The 20,496-nt window shown below is 46.6% G+C and overlaps 1 protein-coding gene across 7 annotated transcripts in view; it reads right to left on the bottom strand.

Moving 5' to 3' along the window:
* Nucleotides 1-20,496, bottom strand: part of ANO5 (anoctamin 5) — a 652,338-nt gene that overhangs the window by 422,142 nt on the left and 209,700 nt on the right. Inside the window, exon 1 of one of the 7 annotated variants that reach the window (XM_069623489.1) lies at nucleotides 19,227-19,462. The exons of the other annotated variants lie outside the window; for them this stretch is intronic. Coding sequence (XP_069479590.1) covers nucleotides 19,227-19,442 — 216 coding nt within the window. The 5' untranslated portion in view covers nucleotides 19,443-19,462. Of the gene's footprint in view, nucleotides 1-19,226; nucleotides 19,463-20,496 lie in introns of those variants that run through there. 7 annotated transcript variants of the gene reach the window in all.

Here is a 20,496-nt window from a genome sequence, read left to right as displayed (position 1 = left end):
CCAGAAATGGTTAAATCTACTCACGTGGTCAGTTCCTTGGTACGATCCCAGCTCCTTCCTGCCCCAAAAATATATGGTCCGCCTTTAACAGCTACCTGAATAGTTTGGACGATACCTCCACCGTGAACGATTCCTCCCAACCTTCTCCGTAAAGTGCTGTAGAACTTAATGCTCCATAATATCTCATTCCCCAACTGCTGTTGTCTCAATGGTTTTTGTATGCCTTTGTAACCACCTACATATGTACTACATTTTTTGGATTGCTCTGATGTATGTGAATGCTATATGCCTTTGCCAACAAAAATAAAAGGTTTTAAAAAAAAAAAAAAAAAAAAAAAAAAAGATACCAAGCGTGAAGGTTGAGAGTCCCGACCTCTGGATGGAGAACCTGACCCCCCTCTCGTGAGAGCAGATCCTTTCGGTAGGGAAGACAGCGTGGAGGGCAGATGGACATTTCTAGAAGGTCCGGGTACCATGCTCTCCTGGCCCAATCTGGAGTAATGAGGATCATGTGGGATCCAAACCTCTAACACTTGCGGAATGACGGGGACTGGAGGAAACGCATGCAGCAGTGGGAATGACCAATCTACTATGAATGTGTCTCCGGCCAGATGAATTGTCGAGAGCAAAATACCCTGCTGGATGGCCCAGAACCAGAGCTGCATTGCCTCTCTGTGCAAAGGGAGTGACCATACTCCCCCTTTTTTGTTGAGGCAAGGCATGGGCACTGTGTTGTCCGTCATGATCAGGCCACTCTTCCCCCGTACAGATGGCAGAAAAGCCTTCAGGGGTAGCCTGATGACCCTCAGCTCTAACAGATTGATGTGGAGTTTGGAATCCGACGGAGACCAACAACCGCTGTCGTTGGCATGAGCGCCCCATCTGTGACGGAAGCATTCGTCACTACACTCGCCTCCGGCCACAGTTGCCAAAATGGCTCCCCCTTCATCAGGTTCCCTTCCTTGGCCCACCGCAGAAGATCTTGGGAGACTGAGATTGGAATCTGAACGGGATCTGACATCTTGCCTGAGAACTGCGGCCACTGCATCTTGGAGGACCCATTGCACAGATCTCATCCTCAGCCTGGCCTATGGCACCAGAAAAATGCAGGGATGCCATGAGGCCGAGCAACCTTAAGCATTCGAAAGCCGGGATACACTGGGCATGTTGAAATTTGTCCACCATCTGCACAATGTGAAGAGCCCTCAACTTGGGAGGCGAGCACTTCCAAGGGCGTGTCCAACACATCCCCGATGTACTGGAGCTGTTGGGAAGGTGTCAGATGTGACTTCTTGAAATTGAGGGAGAAGCCCAGCCTGTGGAGGGACCGGAGGGTGAGACCGAGGTGATCCAATGCTTCCTCGGGAGAACGCGCACGGATCAGCCAGTCGTCCAGATAGGGGTAGACATGAATCCCCCCCTCGCCTGAGATACGCTGCCACCACCACCATTAGCTTGGTGAAGACCCTCGGGCGGAGGTCAAACCGAATGGCAGGACCCGAAACTGAAAGTGCAAGTCACCAGCCGCAAACCTCAGGTACTTTCTGTGCTTGGGATGAATTGGCACATGAAAGTAAGCATCCTAGAGGTCCAGAGACACAAATCAATTCTGAAGTTGAAGGGCCTGACGGACTTGAGAAAGAGTAACCATCTTGAACTTGTCCTTCCTGAGAAGGTTGTTCAACCAACGCAATTCCAGGATGGGTCTCAATCCCCAGTCTTTCTTTGGAATTAAAAAATATGGGGAATACCATCCCTTGTTCCCATCTGCTGCAGGCACCAGTTCTATAGCACCTTGTCGTGAGGTCACTTTAGGAAGAGAAGGCAGTAGCCGTGGGTGATAGTATCCAGAACCCATGCATCCGAAGTAATGACTCGCCACTCTTCGAGATGCTGAGACAGTCTGTCCCCAACCGGCGAACCATGGGACCATGGCCTCATGACCGTTTTGGACCAGATGCGGCAACACCTCAAGGCAAAGAGGCAGCTGCCTGAGCGGCTTTGGCACCTCCATTTCCCCGACCACCGCACGTACTTTTACGCCGATCCCTTTGACTGGAGGCTCCTGTCCTTCTACCAATAGAGGAGTAGTAACGAAAAGAACCTCCCCTCCACTGATGTCTCCTAGGACGGAAAGGCAGAGGTTGATGCACAGCTGCGCTTAAAGATATTGCCACAGCTTTTGAGATCTGCAACCTCAAGGCTCTCGTCACCCTTGCTGCCAAAAAAATGCGCACCATCAAAGGGCATATTCAAAAGACGGGCTAGCACATCCGGGACAAAACCAGACTTCCGCAACCGCACAAATCTGCGTATAACTCTGCTCGTAGCCATGGACCGGCTCACACTGTTGGCCGTGTCCAAACCCGACTGAAGGGATCACACATGGCATCCTTGCCATCTTGCATGAGAGCAAGGAACCCATCCCTTTCTTCCCCTTGGGAACATGCTCAGCCGTAAGAGAAACACAATTCCACAGTGTGTGTGAAAATCTTGCCAAGGCACAAGTGAAGTTGGCTGATTTCAACACCATTCTCCCCGCAGAGAACACCTTGCAAGCCCAACCGTCGAAGCGTTTGTCGTCCATATCCGGAGGGATGGTAGGGTACGCCGCCTGCCTCGAGGTGGCCGTAGTCGCCTGAACCACCAAACTCTCGGGAGTGGGGTGAGAAGATAAGTAGCTGGGGTCGCTACCGGAAGGGCGGTATTTTTTGGTCAATTATTTGTTACCCACCGAAGAGATTCCAGAGACTGCCATGCAGCCGCCACTCTTTTCTGTAAAGTGAGATGATATGGCATTTATAACGCGCCTATACACAAGTGTTTCAAGGCGCAACGAGGCAAGGGAGGTGGAACAGAGGGAAGACAGACAACATTCCTACTAGGCCAGGTGTCATTCAGATCGTGCAAGTGCATAGGAAGGGGGTAGGGGAGAGTGCGAGGGGAAGAGGGAGGGGACAGTGCAGTAAAAGGATAATGGAATAAATAACATGGCCAGCAGCTGGCAAGTGCAAGGGTAAAGGGTAAGTGCAGGCATTAAGTGTCAATTGCTGGTAAGGGACTGTAGGGATAAACAATCCCCAACTGCAGGGTTGCAAGGAAGGCAGTGCAGGTGTGCAACTGGCAGGGGAGGGGACCTGGGCCCAAGATCAGAGGGTGGCCAGGTAGCCAGTGCAAGGTCAGTTTCAGCCAGGAAATCAGCAGGGGAGAGGAGGAGAGAAAGCAGAAGCAAAGAGCAAGGTTTTGAGGTGCTTCCGGAACCGGAGATGGTTCTCCTCAAGTTTCAGGGGGGGAAGAGGGAGGCCCCCGCCGAAGAAAGATCTACCACCAACTCGTTGCTTAGAGAAGCGACTGACCTTGAGGGAGTTTGAGGCGGAAGAGAAAAGAGCTCGAGAAGGAAGATAATTAGGAAAAGAGAGTTGAAGGTATTGAGGCCCCAGAAGGCCTTGTGGACAATGCAGAGCGTTTTGAACTTATGCAGTCACTGGGAGCCAGTGCAGAGATTTCAGTCCTGGAGAGATATGATCCCTAGGCTTGAAGCCAAGGACAAGTGACGCAGTCCTGTTCTAGATGAGTTGCGGAGGGTGGAAGCAGGCAGATTTAGAAAAAGGCTGTTGCAATAGTCCAGCCTAGAGAAAACCAGAGCTCTGGAGACAGTGAACTTCTGGGGGAAGGAGAGGAAAGGAAGAATACCCCTGAGGGGGTGCAGCTGGTAGTGTGACTTCTTAGAGATGTCAGAGGTTTTTTGCCTCACAGGTGGGAGGAGGAAGAGGGCCAAGAGAGGACAGCCAGAGATTGACAGGAAAGGTGGGTGTGGGTGTGCCTATGAGGAGAATCTCGGTCTTACTGGAATTAAGGCAGAGATCTTTGGAAGCACACCACTCCTGATGGCGGAAAGACAGCCAGATATGAGACAGGGCAAAGAGGTGGCTGAGGGTAGCCTGAAAATGAGCTGAGTGTCATCCACATAGCACTGGAAGTCGGGCCATAGCACGGCAATGCAGTAGGCAAGAAGTGCCAGGTATTGGTTGAACAGCCAGGAAGAGAGGTTAGACCCCCTCAGGGACACCACAGGTAGAGATAGAGGAGAAGAAGGACCCAAGTTGAACCTCGGAGGGTAGATCAGAGTGAAAAGAAGTCCGCCACAACAGGGCCTGACCGGTGATCCCCAGGTTATCACAGAGACGGTTGAGCAGGATGGCATGGTTGACCATGTTGAAGGCAGAGGAGAGATCAAGTAAGAGGAGGACACAAGGAGTGGTGGAATCGAGGTTGGAGAGCAGATTTTTACGGATGTTTAGGAGAGCAGTTTCTGTGCTCCTGGCAGCTCTGAAGACAGACTGATGATCATGGAGACAACCAACAGATTCATTGTGAAGAGTAAGCTGGGAGATGGCCAGCTTTTCCAAGAGTTTGCCCAAGAAAGAGGGCGATAGTTAGCCAGACAGGATGGGTCGGCAGAGGGTTTCTTAAGAAGGGGGTGCACAAAGGAGTGCTTCAGAGGGGAAGGGAAGACTCCAGTGGCAAAAGAATGGTTGCAGAAGTCGTCCAGGGCAGGAACCAGGGAGTCAATGTGGTCCTTGATAGTTTGAGGAACAGGGGTGCACCTGTTTTGACGAGACTTTCATAGATCGGACTTGTCTAGAAACCTGTTCTGGGGAGAACAGGGGAAAGGCTGAGAAGGGTGGGAGGAGAGGAGGCCGAATAAGTGCCAAAGGAAGAGCAGGGAGTAGAAGAAGGAAGGGGAGAGAGAGGACAGGATGTACTGGGTTTTAGAGATTAAATGAGAAGCCAGTGCTGTGCAGAGGGCCTGGGAAGGGACAGGAGAGGTGGAGACTGTGGCAGGATTGGCCAGTTCCTTGCAGATTTGAAAGAGTTCAGCCGAGTTGTTGGATGCCGCAGAGACGCGGGCTTGGATGTGGGCTCTCTTCTTAGTGCGGACAGAGCCGTTATTGCCTTTGGAGCAGGCAGCAGGCCAGTTTGTCAGAGGATGAAAATGAAGCACGCCATTTCCTCTCAGTCACCCTGCACTTGCGCTTAAGGGTGAAGAGGTCCGAGTCATACCAGGAGTTGCACTTGGCTTTGGGCTTCAGACTGATCCTCATGACAGGGGCAAGAACATAGAGTGTGTCAGATATAGCAGACTGGAGCATGGAAAGGGCTGTGTCAGGGTGCGAGTCACCCAAAGGGGGGTGGGGGGTAGAAAGTGGTGGCAAAAGCCTCAACAGACATGCGCTTCATGGGTCGAATGACCGAGAAGATGGGTGGCAATGATGGAGTCGTCTTGGCCTGAGAGGTAGAGAGGGTGAGCTGGGAGGAAAGTAGAAAGTGATCACTCCAGGAGAGAGGAGTGGTGAGAGGGCTAGAGAGGGTAAGGTCTGAGGAGATCAGAACATCCAGCAAATGCCCTGCAGAATGAGTCGGGCCAGAGGGGAGAATAGAGAGTCGCAGAGGTCACAAAAGACTCCTAAGGAAGGACAGGAAGCATCCAGGTGGATGTTGAAGTCTCCCAGAAGGAGGAGTCGAATGGTCGAGACCAGGAGGGAAGAGGAGAGGTCCGCGCACTAAGAGAGCAAGGTGGAGATCTGACCAGGTGGCCGATAGATACTAGCCACAATAAGGGAGTGGCTAGGAGAGAGAGAGCCTGCAGACGAGGCATTTGGAGGAGTAGGCCTGCGTAGTAATGACAGAGGCAGGAATCCACGCGGGGAAGATCAGGGCTACACCCCCTCCGGAGCGGCAATATCTGGGCGCAGAGAGGATCTTGTAGCCATCAGGGAGGAGTGTCAAAGCTCGTGACAGAGCTGGCCGTGAACCATGTCTCGGTGAGACCGAGGACATCAAGGTGGAGTTCCTCAAGAAGGCGGCAGATGTCAGAGGAGCGTTTGACAGCTGAGCAAGAGTTAAGAGTGGCAATATGGAGAAGGTTGCCATCCTTGAAAGTCTTCCAGGGAGGGGTACACATCAGAGGTACGCCCTGCGGAGGTGTAGAATAAGCCCGAGGTGGGCAGAAAGGGATGGAGGAGAGGGCAGGGTAGCCAAGGAGGAGGCAGCAGGGGGAGCCGAGGAGGCCGTGGAGTGGGGAGAGGGGACAGCAGGAGAAGAGGAAATTGATGAGGCGTGGGAAGCGTCTATCGAAGAGGATGAGGTTGGCCTGGGGGACTTGGACCAAGACACTGCTATTCACATAAACATTAATGATGACCTTAGAGGAGTGGAAGGAGGCCGGAGGGCCTCCCACCGGCTACCACCATTAATGGGAGAAGAAGAGAAAGGAGAGAGCACAGAGACCATATGTAGGGGGTTCATAGTGATAATACCGAATACCAAAATCTCGAAAACCAAAATCTCGAAAACAAAAGGCCGAAAACAAAAGGCCGAAAAAAAAAAATAATATCGAATTTTTTTTTATGACTTTTTTTTTCGAAATGGGGGGGTTCCCACCCAACCCCCCTTTTTTTATTTATTTTTTATTTTAACCATTTTTTTTACTTACCTGACCCCAAAAACACATAAATAAATTAATAAATAAATCGATATTTTTTTTTTCTCGAGATTTTGGTTTCGAGATTTTTGACATTCGGTATTATGTATTCAGCCTTTTGACTGACCACCATGTAGGGTCCATAGGTCATGAGAGGGAACGGCAAAGAGGATGCTGTTGACAGTTTGCCTGGAGGAGGCACTGGTATAGGTGTCAGCGATAGGGAGGCCTGGGTTGGAGACCAGGATGTCCCTTTTAAACTTCTTCCTACCAGATTTAGTGAGGAGAGCAGGATAGTCGATAGAGAAGCTATTAGAGAAAATAGGAGAGAGAGAGAGCACCATAGAGTAGGTAGGGAGGGGAGACAAGAGGAAAGGGAGGGAGAGGAGATAAGAGGAAGGGGGAGGGAAGGGGAGAACACTGGGGAAGGACACAAGGCAGGGTGCAAGCAGACGAGGCAGAGAGGCGACACAAGTTTAATAATTTGACAGGACGAAAGTCACTCAGATTTAAAAGACTATCACAATGCAGTTCAGACAGGAAAAACACGACTAAGTCCGAGTCCTGGATAGCGGGGAAAAGGCCTAGGTTTCACAGTGCAATTTTAACTACTTTCACAATGCAGATGGACCTTGATCTAAAATGTCTGTTCGATCATCTTGCACAAAAACTTCTGGAGGACTGGACCAGCCCAGATACTCCGTGACCCTAGCTATGAGTCTCCTGTAGGACGACTCTGCATGTGCCCCAGGCTCAGGCCTGCCAAATTCCACTTCCGGAGAAGTGTCCAAAACACAGGCATCATGAAGAGTTTGCCTCAACTCTTCCAAATGACTGTCTCCAGAAAAGACAGGAGCCTCATCAGGCTCAACAGGGTCCATATCAACGTATGACCTGTCCTCCTCCTCATAAATGTCATCCAGAGGGAGGTTAAAACCCTGCCTCGGGACAGAAGAGGGTCTTGAGTCCCTCACCGGCCTCACAGACTTGGAAGTAGCCTTCCTTGGAGGATCCACAACACCATGGATCTGTGATGCTACATTTCAGCCGAAAACCCCAGAAGGCGTCGAGGGCGCTGAGGTAGTCGATGGCTTCGGCATCGACAAAGGCGCAGACGGTGCCGAGTGCTGATACAAAGGCACAGAGTTGACACAGACTTCGAGCCCTTAGCAGGATTCTGTGGTCTCGCTGTGGACGTGGACCAAGACCTGGAAGCATGTCTCTTGCAACCATCCTGAGACTTGTCTGAACGAGACCTCGAAGGTTTCCGATGAGAATCGCACCGAGGACCCAACCCTGAAGGCGTACGAGCCATGGTTCAAGACCGTTCTTTGTCGGCTTCGTGAGAAGGCACGGACGGAACTGTGCCCTGTGATTGAAAAATTGCTAACATCTGCTCCCTAAAGGCAGCCCATTCCTCCGGAGTCGAGGACTTCATTGGACAAGCCACTTTCCTCAAGGCACCATCCTCCGAGGAGGACGGGGAAGGCAACCATTGACAGCACTTCCTTGGATGCCGAGACGAGGAGGATAAATGGTGGGAAACATTCCAGGAACAAGACCCCTGCGAATCCTTCCAACGTGTAGCGTCTCCCCTCGAATCGTCAGTGGACATACACTTTGACTTGCATTTCGACTTACTGGGTTTAGAACCCCTACCTACTTGAAGCTTCCCCTTATGCTCCGGCAAGGCCTTAGCAGTCAGCGACTGGCATTTCGAACAGTCCGTGTCGTGACTCTTGCCCAAGCACCACAAATGCGGTGCGGTTTGGTAATTTACATTTTCGACTTGCAGTCCCGGCAGGTTTTAAAGCCAGACCGCAGAGTCGGAGAGGTCAAAGAAGAAGACATTTTCTTACGATGAATACAAGAGGCGCGCTGAGTCTCTGAAGCAACACGTGCGGAAAAAACAGACTGAGGCTAAGGTCGCTGTGCGTCCTATTTATAACATCCGGTGATGTTGCCCTCGATAGAGGCCTTCGAGGGACATCGACCAGATGTCATTGACGTAGGACACCCTCTGCTGAAAAAGTTTCCAAAGTACACATCTATGGACATTGCATGTCAAAGATGTGGCATATGTTGGAGGACACAATCCATTCGAAATATATTTCTTAAATAGTGTTGGCTCGACACAGGTACTAACCCTGGTGGCCTGTGTTGAGGCCTTTCTTTCTTTGGTTGCAGGGGATTGAGTTGCCAGCAACATTGCATGTTTGATTGATTAAATGTGACGATGGCAGTTGTCCACATCGAAATATGATTGAAAGGAATTTGATTATCCTTCCAAAAATAATTGAAGCTCTACACATGAGCGGCATTGAACCGGTAATGTTTTTTAGGGGGTCGTGGGTTTGGGAATGCTTTGTATACATACAGTGATTTTAGATTTTTTGGGGATTTATGTTTTAGATTCTTCTGTACTTGGGAGGAACTCTTTGCACTGTGCTGTGCTACCATGTCCACTGTGAAGTTACACAGCAGCCTGAATAAGACGGAGTGGCTACATCGTCCTGATGAAGACGGAGGAAAATTGATGAAGCACATTGTCGAAAAAACCTTTTATAAAGGATGGTCTTTGCCATTATTACATAGCACGGAACAGTTTATGGTCTATTGCCTTTGCACATTCCCGGGACCACCTCATAGTTGGTGCTTGTTGTCCAGTGCAAATGGTTTTGAGAATGGTTTTGAAAACTGTCTACAGTTAGTAGTGTATGGTTACTATTGACCCTTGTCATTTTCTTGAAAGACCTGTCTGTGCACATTCTGTTGTCTATTTATCATTAGAGCAGTATGTCGTAGCATTTGTTAATTGCACTTCATAGCTGCATTTAGCACTTTATATTAGGTTTACATTGATGATACATTACATAGTCACTTGGTTGAATATGTATGTAGGCCTAATTGCCTGATGCACTTTATTACAGGGTTTTGCACATGTTATTGATTCATGTTAATGTTTTATTGTTGTCATTAATTGTCTCCTGTGGTCTGTGTTCAATTTTAACATTTGATACATGTTATATTTATTTTACTAATACAATTGAATTAATGATTGATCCCCATTTCAAATGAAGTTAATTGGGTCCAATATATATATATATATATATATATTAATCAAATTTGTCTGTGGGTTTGTGGCGGGATATGTGGGGTTTATGGCTTGGCTAAGCATTGTTCCTTATTCAATTCCACACCATTTTACCAATCTGCACCAAATTGTGCATACTTGCCTGTTAGGACCCTCTGCACATTACATTTGGACACCTCACACCTTTCTCCAGATTTCACTAAAATTTACAATTTGTTTTGGGTTTTGTTGCCTGCCGACAAAGCCGTAAACCATGTTCACTGGGAAGGGAAACAAAAAATGTATGGGAGGCGAAAGGACCTGAGAGGCGAAGATGAAGGCAGGTAGCATTCCGGAAGTTTCTACATTTTTGCTGCATCATGTGAATTACTTTTCCAGAGGATTTTTGCAAGATGGTGCCAGTCGACAAAGCCCTAAACAAAAGGTTTCTCAACTGGTCTAGACACGAGGAAGAAAAACATGCTTCAAGGCCAGAGGATGCACTGTCTGAGATATTTGCACCACACCACGGTGGGATGGTACAACGACATACAGGATCATTAGTTTTCAACAATTGAGGAGAGTGTTATGTCTGTCTACAGAAGTGTAGAGGAGGCCCCAAATAAAGCCTGCACGCCAATCGTCCATTTTGAAGTTCCAGGAACGTTCCCACCAAGATATTTGACGTATGATGAGCAAATAAACCAGCAGAGATCCGCAGTAGGGCTCTGTCCAGTGCCTATCCGAAGAACATCACCTATTGAAGTACCAATACCAAGAAAACCATGGACAGTAAGGTAGCCATTAAGAAAACCCTACCAACAAATGAAACGAAATTAAGATTGCACAAGTACAGTCCCGGAAGAAACCAAAAAGGTCTTAATGGAAGACGAATAGTGACGTCTCACGGACCCGGACGGATTTGCAGATAGAAGAAATGACAACCAGAGAATGATGCGAAGAGACGAAACGTCATGAATAAGGATATCGTGAACCTAAAGTGAAAGGACAATGTCGAAATGCAAAGAATTTTAAAGCTGTAAGCAAGATGAAGACATTCGACCAGTTTACACCTGTAAATATGCTTGGAACCACAAGAAAGCTAAGAAAACAGTGCGGCTTGCTATGCTTAGTAGAAGAATAGTGCGGCAAGCGCCATCATCCATAATCTACCTCAAAACAAAGCACAGTATTATAAGTGTACTTCTACTTTGCACAAGAAGCAGAATCAACCCATGTTACTAAAAGCCAAATGAGAAAGATTCATATTTAGCAAAACGAGAAGAGACGGCTGAAACGAAACTCAGCAGAGGCAAATCGTGCCAGGAAAGCCAAGGTCATACCAATAGAAGAAGCAAACTGTAGCTACATTTAATTGAAACTAAGAACAGAATATCCTGCCTCTGAAAGGTCGCGGTATGAAGACGTAGGCAGGTGGCGGGCTAAATGAGAATCAAATACACAAATTGAGAGAAAAGAGACATTCACGGTGTAGGAATCACGTGACCAGCCAAGCAAGAAGAAACGAGGGTTCACACCTAGGCTTGGCACCTGACCAGGCGGAGATATCAGAAATTTTACAGACAGAAGATGCAGTTTCGAGGCCAACCACAGTCAACTAATTGACACATGGCTACTAAAGTGATGATGGATTGTAACCATAATCAGAGGAAGGCCGGGTAACTAAGGGGCACCCCACACCTGGCCGACCATTCAGCGTGCTGCTAAGCGAAGTGGAAAAGTATGCATGGGGTTGGTGCCAACCTAATAACAATGGACCAAATAATCTAGGGTCCTATAGTTAGTATAACCAATGGGACGTTGTACTTTTCGTGATGTCTACAGTAGTCATTTTTGAAGGAAGGGCTTAGACACCCACCTGAAAGGGTTTACCCAATCCCCTCACTCCGTTACCATATACAAATATAGTACCTATAGTACAGTTACCTTTTCCTAACCAATAGAAATGCATATTAACTTTTGAGTGTCACACGTCAATGATGACTAGTTTTGAGTATAAATGATACAACTTGTATGAAGTTTGTTGGAGTTTGAAGCGAGGACAATCGCATTCTGTACTTGTCATTAAACAGACTCCCCTTGCCAAACCATTGAGTTGTGCTTATTGATTGGTGTTGGAGTAATGAACCTGCACCCCATCCATCTCAAGGGTGCAGCTATCTCGTCTTAAAGTATTTATGAGCAAACCTCGGCTCTATGGGCCGGCCAGGGGTCTCGGAGTACACTTGGTAGCAGAGATTGATGGTTATCGATTAGAATAAGACACCCAGTGACCGTTGACAAAGTAACTCTAGGTCTTCGGCAATATCACAAGTCCTTTGCCATTTGGCCGAGTAGACCGTGAAGCTCCCTGTAAACAGTGGTAGTGTAAGAAACAAAACCTGCAGGACAAGGTCTGAAGGGACCTGTGTTTCCCCACATAAACCCTTCCCATTCCTACGGGCAGCTGAGCGTGAGAAAGGCTGAAGAAGGCTGTAACAAAGGCGGTGATCTCGAGAGTCCAGAGAGGAAAAATGCGAACAGTGAGTGAAAAAGATCAAGACAGAGTGTTTTGGCAAAAGTGCATGCTTTAGAACAAGTAAAGGGAAAAGGTAATGGAGGGAGGAGGAAAAAACAAAATATAGCTAGAAGTAGAGAAGAATGTATATATAAACGGGAAGGGGATAATGACCTGAGAATAACTAACTAAATAGAGGAAATATACCGGGGAGGACACCCGAGAAGAGAGGTTACCGGGGAGGACACCCAAGAAGTTAGAGAATTTGCCTTATTCCTACGCTAATATAGCGGCTAGAAGAAACGTGTATCCAGAGTCCCACATAATGGGGAACAAATAGACTACCACGGCGATTAAAGGCGCCATGAAAGGGATACGTTTAAACTCCATGTCGGGGTAATTTTTAGAGAGGGATACAGCTGGTATTTGTCTAGTCTGTTAAATGTCTGTCTTACATGTTGTTTATGGTGATGTCATAAGTTGAAAATGTTCCTTAGGAAACTTACGAGATTGAATAGCTGAGATAATATAGTGTACGAATTGATGCTTTTTGAGTAAAATAGTAGAACATTTTGTGGAAAAGAAAAAAAAATAAATAAATAAAAAAAAAAAAAAAATTGGGATTGGAGCTTGCAGTGATTGGTGCTCGCTCATATTGCTGGAACTGTTTAAGTCACGTGAAGCTTTGACAAGTGTTATATAAAGGGAAAGGGAACAGATTTAAGCATGGAGGACATAACTCCATTGGCACACCTATGCAAGCAATTGCCGAAACATGCATCTAATCTAAAAAAATACAGTACAGAGTGGGTTAAGGGGAACGCCCACAAAATGTTTATGCCATGGCCACAGGGCAGGTCCTTATCTAAAGCTGTCTTGCAACACATGATGACATATTTGCATGCCACATACACGGGCAAGAAGTTAGTCAAACGCCTAGCTGTTCTAGAACTTTGGAAGATGTATGAACAGGGAAAGGAAGAGGAGCCGCCAATAGATTGGATACTTAATGTATGCAGAGAAGGGGGTGAGACGCCTACTGCGCCACCCGCCCCAGCTGAAACGAAGATTGAAGAAAATAAAGACTTGGGGTTATACCCACTGAGAGAAAGCAGCTACAGGGTATAGCACCCCGGCATATGAGTCACCTATGCAAAGTAGTGATGAAAATCAAGGGAAAGAAAATGATAAGAATATCACCTCCACAGTCCCAAAGGACAAGAAGAGACGTGAAGACAAAGAAAGGACCAGACACAGACAAGTGCGTCTCTCTACAGGGAGAGAGAAGGCAAAAGATGGAAAGGAAGCGAAGATAGAACTGATGACATAGCATTCGCAAAAGTCGAATGGATGGGAGGGAAAATTCTGTTGAAGCTCAATGGCAAAGGAATAGATGATGCGAAACAAAAGGAAAGGCTAGATGATGTACAAAGAAAGGAGAAAGAGAAAGTAGTAAGACAAAAAAATAAGAAAGAAAGATAGACAAAGGCGGGTACAGCTATATCATGAAGAGCAAGTGGGCAGCTCGATCGCAAACAGAGCAGCCAATGATCAAGACAGACAGAAGCAGCAAAGGTCAGAGGAAGAGCAAAGAATGCAAGAAAAGAGAATGAGATGAAGGGATGAGGATATCCGAAGGGCATATGAACGTAGAAATGAAAAGAAAATGGAAGAAGATAGGGTCAGAGAAGAGGCGAGGAAGCGCAGAGAATTTGATGACAATGTAGAACGCAAGCAAAGACAGATAGCACACAATCTTGAATATCTGGAGAGCGAGGTTAAAATACCCGCTCCAGTAGTAGATTGGGAAAATATAGAAGAATTCTTCCCTGCGTACGATTTAGTACCAGGAACGTCTAGGGCGAATACTGAAGATGACTTCAACACCAGAAGCATTGGAGAAACGATCGATAGAACACACAATAAAATGGGGCTAGAACAAACACCACAAGGGGAGGGGGGGGGAAGACGAGCGCACTCATCTTTACGAGACTGAGGATGTCTCCCGAAGTAGTGGGAGTAGAGAACTTTCCCTGGATAGACTAGAAATAAGCAGGCACAAAGACTACACAAGAAGTGGCACGGGTTGGGCACAAACAGTGTCCGACTCAGAAAGGGAAGAGCGTGAGGAAAAAGAGGAAGAGAGAAGGAACGAAAGACGACTCCCAAGGGAGAAAGGGATAAGTTGGTCAGACACTTGTGAGTCTGCACCAAGGGCATTAGAGTCAGCCACACAGTCTGACCGACACAAGGAGGTATCTCACGGTCAGAGGGGGGTGTCATCACCGCCCTATGTGGACAGGCTAAGGACATTGCCAGGCAGGTGGCGATGCAAGAATATTACCCCTGCAATAGACAGAAGAACAATGAGAGAAGAGAGCGAGCTATACATCCCAATTTCCGTTACTCGAGAAAGGGGGGGGGGGGGGCGAGACCACAATATATTCCATGGCCACACATGGATCGGGAAAACTTGAAAAACAAGCTTCCAATGCCGACATTGCGAGCTGGAAAATTGATACACGAGTTAGGAAAGATGACAGGAGGGATTACATTAGCTATAGGGGTTATTAAGGGTCTCCTAACTGCCATAGTTGATGAAAGAGAAGACTACGTGTGGACACGGGCAGGCTATCCTGGTGTGACCACAATTAATACCCATGCAGGACGGCGCTCCAGTCAACAATTGCAGAGCCGCGGTATAGAAGGCACTACGAGTGCTTTACCCAGACACTTCTGATATGGGAGCTATAATGACACGTAAAATGAAGGAGTCTGAGGATCCGTTGATTTACATACAGAATTTTCAAGACACATGGGTACTCGAGACTCATGAATCTTGGGGGAAATCTATACATGTGTTCTACCATATATTGTGCCAAGGGCTGCCAGAGCCGGTACAGAAACAGCTGAAGAAATTGGTAGGAATGGAAGCCAAGCCATGGTCAGAAATACATCTGACCATTGCACACTATTGCAGACTACTGCAAGAAAAGAATCGCAAAAAGGAAGATGCACGAAAGGTGGTGCAGAATTAGTTGTCAAAATATGCTCGAGGGAGCCATGATAACTAGCACAGCTGAATCGAGCAGGTCAATAATCTGCAGCAGAATAATCAGGGCAGCACTGGGTTTTACCCCAGGGGAAGAGGATTTAGAGGAAGAGGATGGCAGAGCAATCATGGAGGTTTCCAGAATAATCAAGGAGGTTTCCAAAACATGCAAAATGCCAATCAAGATATGTCAAATGGGCAAATGACCCGACCACCGCCAGTATGTTGGTTGTGTGGGATGACATGGCATTTAGCGCGCACATGCAGAAACAAAGGCATGGTGCATAACGGCCAAGGGACAGGAGCAGGCACGGTGAATCCACCTGCATTTTTACAGCAGGGAGTTGCACAGAATCACACGGTTCAACAGCAAATGCCAGGAGTGCAACAAGGCTTGCAACCTCACAATATAGTGAGTTTTCCACATGGACAATCCCAACAGGCACCGATGCAACTGTCACAGACAGTGAACACAGGACAGATCATGAACCCTGGAATAAGAAGTAAAAAATGGGAATGGGGGAAATCCACCAGTACCCGGTGGGTCAAAATTGTATATGGACTAGGACAGCTCACTGGGAACCCTGATGTGTTCTATCCTATCAGTGACACCAGACCCTCACTGGGAACCTAGGGTGGATGTCGTTATAGGGGATAAAGAATATTCCTTCTTAGTTGACACGGCCGCAACACGCTCGTATATACGTAAAGGCAAGTTTTCCTTGTCCGGTGAGGCCATAAATACTCAGGGTTTCACAGGAGCTACAAGTCGTGTTCCATTCAGGCATGCACTTCCAGTCTCTATAGGAAACTGTGAAATTAACGTGCCTCTATTATATTCATGACAGACCCCAGTAAACGTTTTGGGTCGAGATCTAATGACAAAGTTAAATATGACAATCTCGTTCACGGAGGAGGGCATAGTATGTTCAACTCCAGGAATGCATTATTCAACCGTATGCAAAATGATTAGAGCATACGCAGGACACACAACCATAAGGGCTGTACCATTAGAGCCAGAAATATTTGCATATGGCATGCGCATACTAATGGCGGGGCCGTCAGGCCTTGCAGACAGAAGCATTAGAACCCCAGGTGGGTTTCTATTTAGACAAAGAATACCGATGCACGAGGAGAAGGGACAAGTATTTCCCTTGATGATACACACAGCTGCAGTACAAGGGAGAATGGCCTTGATTGATGGTTATGACGACGAAGCCCGACAATGGTGCGCAGTAATCGCCATTGAAGAAGGATACCGATTGACTGACGTCACTGATGACAATCTGTTTGAAGAGCAAGCAGATATGGAAGAGACCTAGTGGAGGTTAGTATCACTTTTTGGGTGAGAATGATCAAAAGAGAAGTGCCTCAGAGAATGATGTTGGCACGAAACCGTCCAGAGTATTTTGATGACGATATGGCCCAGGTGCCTGTCTCAGTGTGGACCACAGGACCTTACGACGTAGGCCTATTGAAAGAGGTTGGAGAAGTGCAACCAACGATCTCTGCCTTAATGCCAGTAAGACTGAGATTCTACTCATCAGCACAGCTGCTCCCTCCTTTCCTCTCGCTCTCTGGCCAGCCTCTCTTGGCCCTCTTCCTTCTCCCACCTGTGAGGCTAACAACCTTGGGGTCATCTTCGACTCCACTCTCTCCTACTCTCCTCACATCTCTGACGTCTCCAAGAAATCACACTACCAGCTGCACCTCCTCTGAGGTATTCTTCCTTTCCTCTCCTTCCCCCAGAAGCTCACTGTCTCTAGAGCTCTGGTTCTGTCTAGGCTGGCCACTGCAATAGCCTCTTTCTAAATCTGCCTGCTTTTACTCTCTGCCCTCTGCAACTCATCCAGAACAGGACTACAAGACTTGTCCTTGACCTCAAGCCCAGGGATCATATCCCTCCAAGTCTGAAAACTCTGCACTGGCTCCCAGTGGCTGTGAGGATTAAGTTCAAAACCCTCTGCATTGTCCACAAGGCCTTCTGGGGCCTGGGGCCTCAATACCTCCAAATCTCTACCTAAACATCTTCCTTCTCAAACTCTTTGCTCATCAGCCTCCAACTCCCTCAGGGTCACTCGCTTCTCCAAGCAACGAGTTGGTAGTAGATCTGACTCTTCGGCTGGGGCCTCCCTCTGAAACAGCCTCTCTGAAACTTGAGGAGAACCATCTCCGGTTCCGGAAGCACCTCAAGACCTTCCTCTTTGCTTCCACTTTCTCTCCTCCTCTCCCCTGCTGAACTCCTGACTGACACTGCACTGTCACCTGGCTACCCTCTGATCTCAGGCTCATGTCCCCTCCCCCGCCAGCTGCACACATGCATTGCCTCCCGTGCAAGCCCTGCACTTGGGGGCTGTTTCTGTATCCCTACAGTCCCCACCATCTCTTGACACTGGAGGTCTGCACTTAACCCTGCAATTGCCACAAGCTGGCCCCACTTTTACCTATTGTTTTTATTTTTGTTTTATTGTTGATCCTATGTATTGCACTGTCCCCCACTCCCGCACTTTCCTTTCCCCCCCACCTCCCCTGCAATTGCGCGATCTCAATGTCACCTGGCATAGTGAGATCGTTGACTCGGTCTTCCCTCTGTTCCCCCCCCTTACCTTATCATGCTCGTGCTTTGAAACACTTGTGTATAGGCTTGTAATAAATGCCATATCATAATATCTTCAAGTGCCTTTCAGCATTAGGGTATATTTTATGTTACTTGACATTTATATAGCGCTCTATATATCATTAGGAAGAGTACTATTCCTGAAGAAACTGCTGAAATCAGGATTGCTCTCAGACAATATTACCTTATAGGTTGTGGTTAAAGTATTCTCACACTAACTGAAGCAACTGAATGCAATATGGTGACCGCCATTCTTTTCTTCATGGCTCTTAAAACAGAGTATTTGGTCATAACTCATGGTCACCTAAAGTAAACGGCCATATTTGGAGGATGGCAATAGTCTGCACATTCGACCTAGTTCTAGGTAATGCTGACTTGGGTCTACCATTTATGGTGGCATAGGTCAAATGACCAGCGGCTCATACGTTCTTACAATTATGGCACTCAGATGGTAATTCCATTTGGTTTACATTGACAAAAATTTCTATAGTCTATCTTCTGTGGGTGAAGTTGGAATTGGTGAAGATTTTATCAGGTTACTCCATGGCTTTGATACCCTGGATGTCTTAGAAATTGATGCAGTTGTTGCAAAACCGGTTAATCTTAAACTACGGAAACAAGCTTCTGGCTTAAGAAGTACGGACGAAACAACGTTCATTCTTCAACAGTAATTTTTTCGATTTTTTCAGAAAACATGGGGGTTTGGGAGAAGTGTATATAAGAGGTGCTTGGGTGGGATCGGGAATAATTAAATTAATAAGGGAGGGGTGATTTGAGGAGCCCCCAAAAAAGAAATATTGCAATTGTTTTTTTCAAAGAAAAAAAGAAAACCGGCAAAGAAATACATCGAAAAAATGACTGTCGAAAATGAACATAGAACCATACTGACCATTACAAATTTAGAAAATGTGGTGGGACCTGTTGAATCTTTTAAAAACACAACATTGGTTTTGTCTATGCTAAACGATGCGTCTGTGGGGTTGCTATACTAGCTCATTGTAGATTGTGAGACTTTGGGCATAGTGCACATTAGATTTTGTGGGTATTGTGGTATGAATGATCCATCATGACACAAAAATTGGATGTGGTCATGTCTGTTAAGTGGTAAGAAAGTTAGCTTATTCCAACTGCGATATGATTTTGGGAAAACGTTGAAACACATTGCAAAATGTATGCATATTGAATAAGAAAAGATGTAGATGACTAGCCAATTCATTGTAATGTCCATTTAAATTATAGTAATTGAATGTTTACTTATTGTTAAGTATAATGTGTTGCATGAAGGTAATCAGGGAAGTTCGATTGTTCGATTTTAGGGGTTAGGGAGGTTTCAAATCTTTTATTAATCTTCAAATGCAGGCATTCTTTATAAAGATGTGCTTACGTAGTGCAATGCTGGATTTAAAATTATAGCACACCACAGCATCTAAACAATACATAAAGCAAAACGGAGAGCCAAAACTACACGCAACACTTTTTTACCCTGAGACGACGCTTCAGGAACACACCAAACTTTCGCCTTGTCTGTGAAATAACGAACAAAGAATCATGATACATGTTGTTTACGTTCCGGCTATAAACACATGCAGACAGAACCACTGTCCGAAATGTGAGTTCTGAAGTTTTCCAGCATTTTGCTATTAGCGTTATTCTTCCATGAACATGCTTCACACAACAATAGAATATGAAAGCACACATAGGACTTTGTACGCAAAGTATATCGCGGTGAACAGTCAATGCTTGCTAAACGATGATTAAGCATGGACTAGCAGAAAATACAATATTTGGTTGCACCCTAATAATAGCAAAGACAGTGGAATTTTCTAGTTGAAACCAAAATGTATGAGGATTCCAGGCATTATGCCCCCATTTTCACTGATCCCATTGTCTACCAGTATGAGGGGGTTTTCTGGATGCCTCCGCTGTGCCTCCATCAAGTAACTTACCTTCCCAGGCGTACTGGCTACCTCATTATATCTGATGTAGTCCTCTCCATGACCAAGGATGAGCCGCAGCATGGAACTGTGCAGCAAAGTTTCTGAATTTCCATGCCCCAAAAGAGAAAAAGGACTGCTATGCCTTTCCTCTTCAGCTGCTCAAGTTGTTGACACTGTGCATCAATTTTGAAGGGATTTGGTTTGCTTCTCTTCAAAATGTGCATGTCCATCACATTGCCTTGCATACATACATTGATACAACAAGGAGCTAATCATAGTAAGGCCCTAATCAAGTCTCATTTTCCCTGATCTTCATCATTGGGTAATATGCCATGCTTTCGGAGTCAACACCCCTTCTCTTGCCTGCAATCAGGAGAAGTATTGCTTAAAAATGGGAAAATCAAGAAAATTACAAATGATGACCAGTAAGCATGTACAGTGCACATCAAGGAATGTGTCCATTTGTTAAGGGTGCATAATAAGGTAAATGCTGCATCCAGACCCAAATGTAATATTCATGTCAACAATATCAAGGACATTTCAAGTTACATCAAGACAAAGACAAGATGAACAGAAGTCAATATTTTTCAATTGTACAGCCTTTCAGTCTCCAATTCCATGATGCCTTCAGTGGGATATGGAGCCTTGGTTCCCACAAGGCTATACTAATGACCTGGACCATAACCAGCATGGCAGCCATGCCCAAGAGCACCACCTGGAGACTTTGTTCCACCCAATCCCCCTACCAGTTAAGAGTGCAATCACAGAAAAGGGACAGATTGGGATGTAAACATTTGGTGCAGTGTGGTCACACC

Source organism: Ambystoma mexicanum, chromosome 11, assembly GCF_040938575.1.
Source record: "Ambystoma mexicanum isolate Mex_15411 chromosome 11, UKY_AmexF1_1, whole genome shotgun sequence".
Taxonomy (NCBI): domain Eukaryota; kingdom Metazoa; phylum Chordata; class Amphibia; order Caudata; family Ambystomatidae; genus Ambystoma; species Ambystoma mexicanum.
Note: the sequence above shows the minus strand (reverse complement) of the source record. Positions and strands in the feature narration are given on the sequence as shown.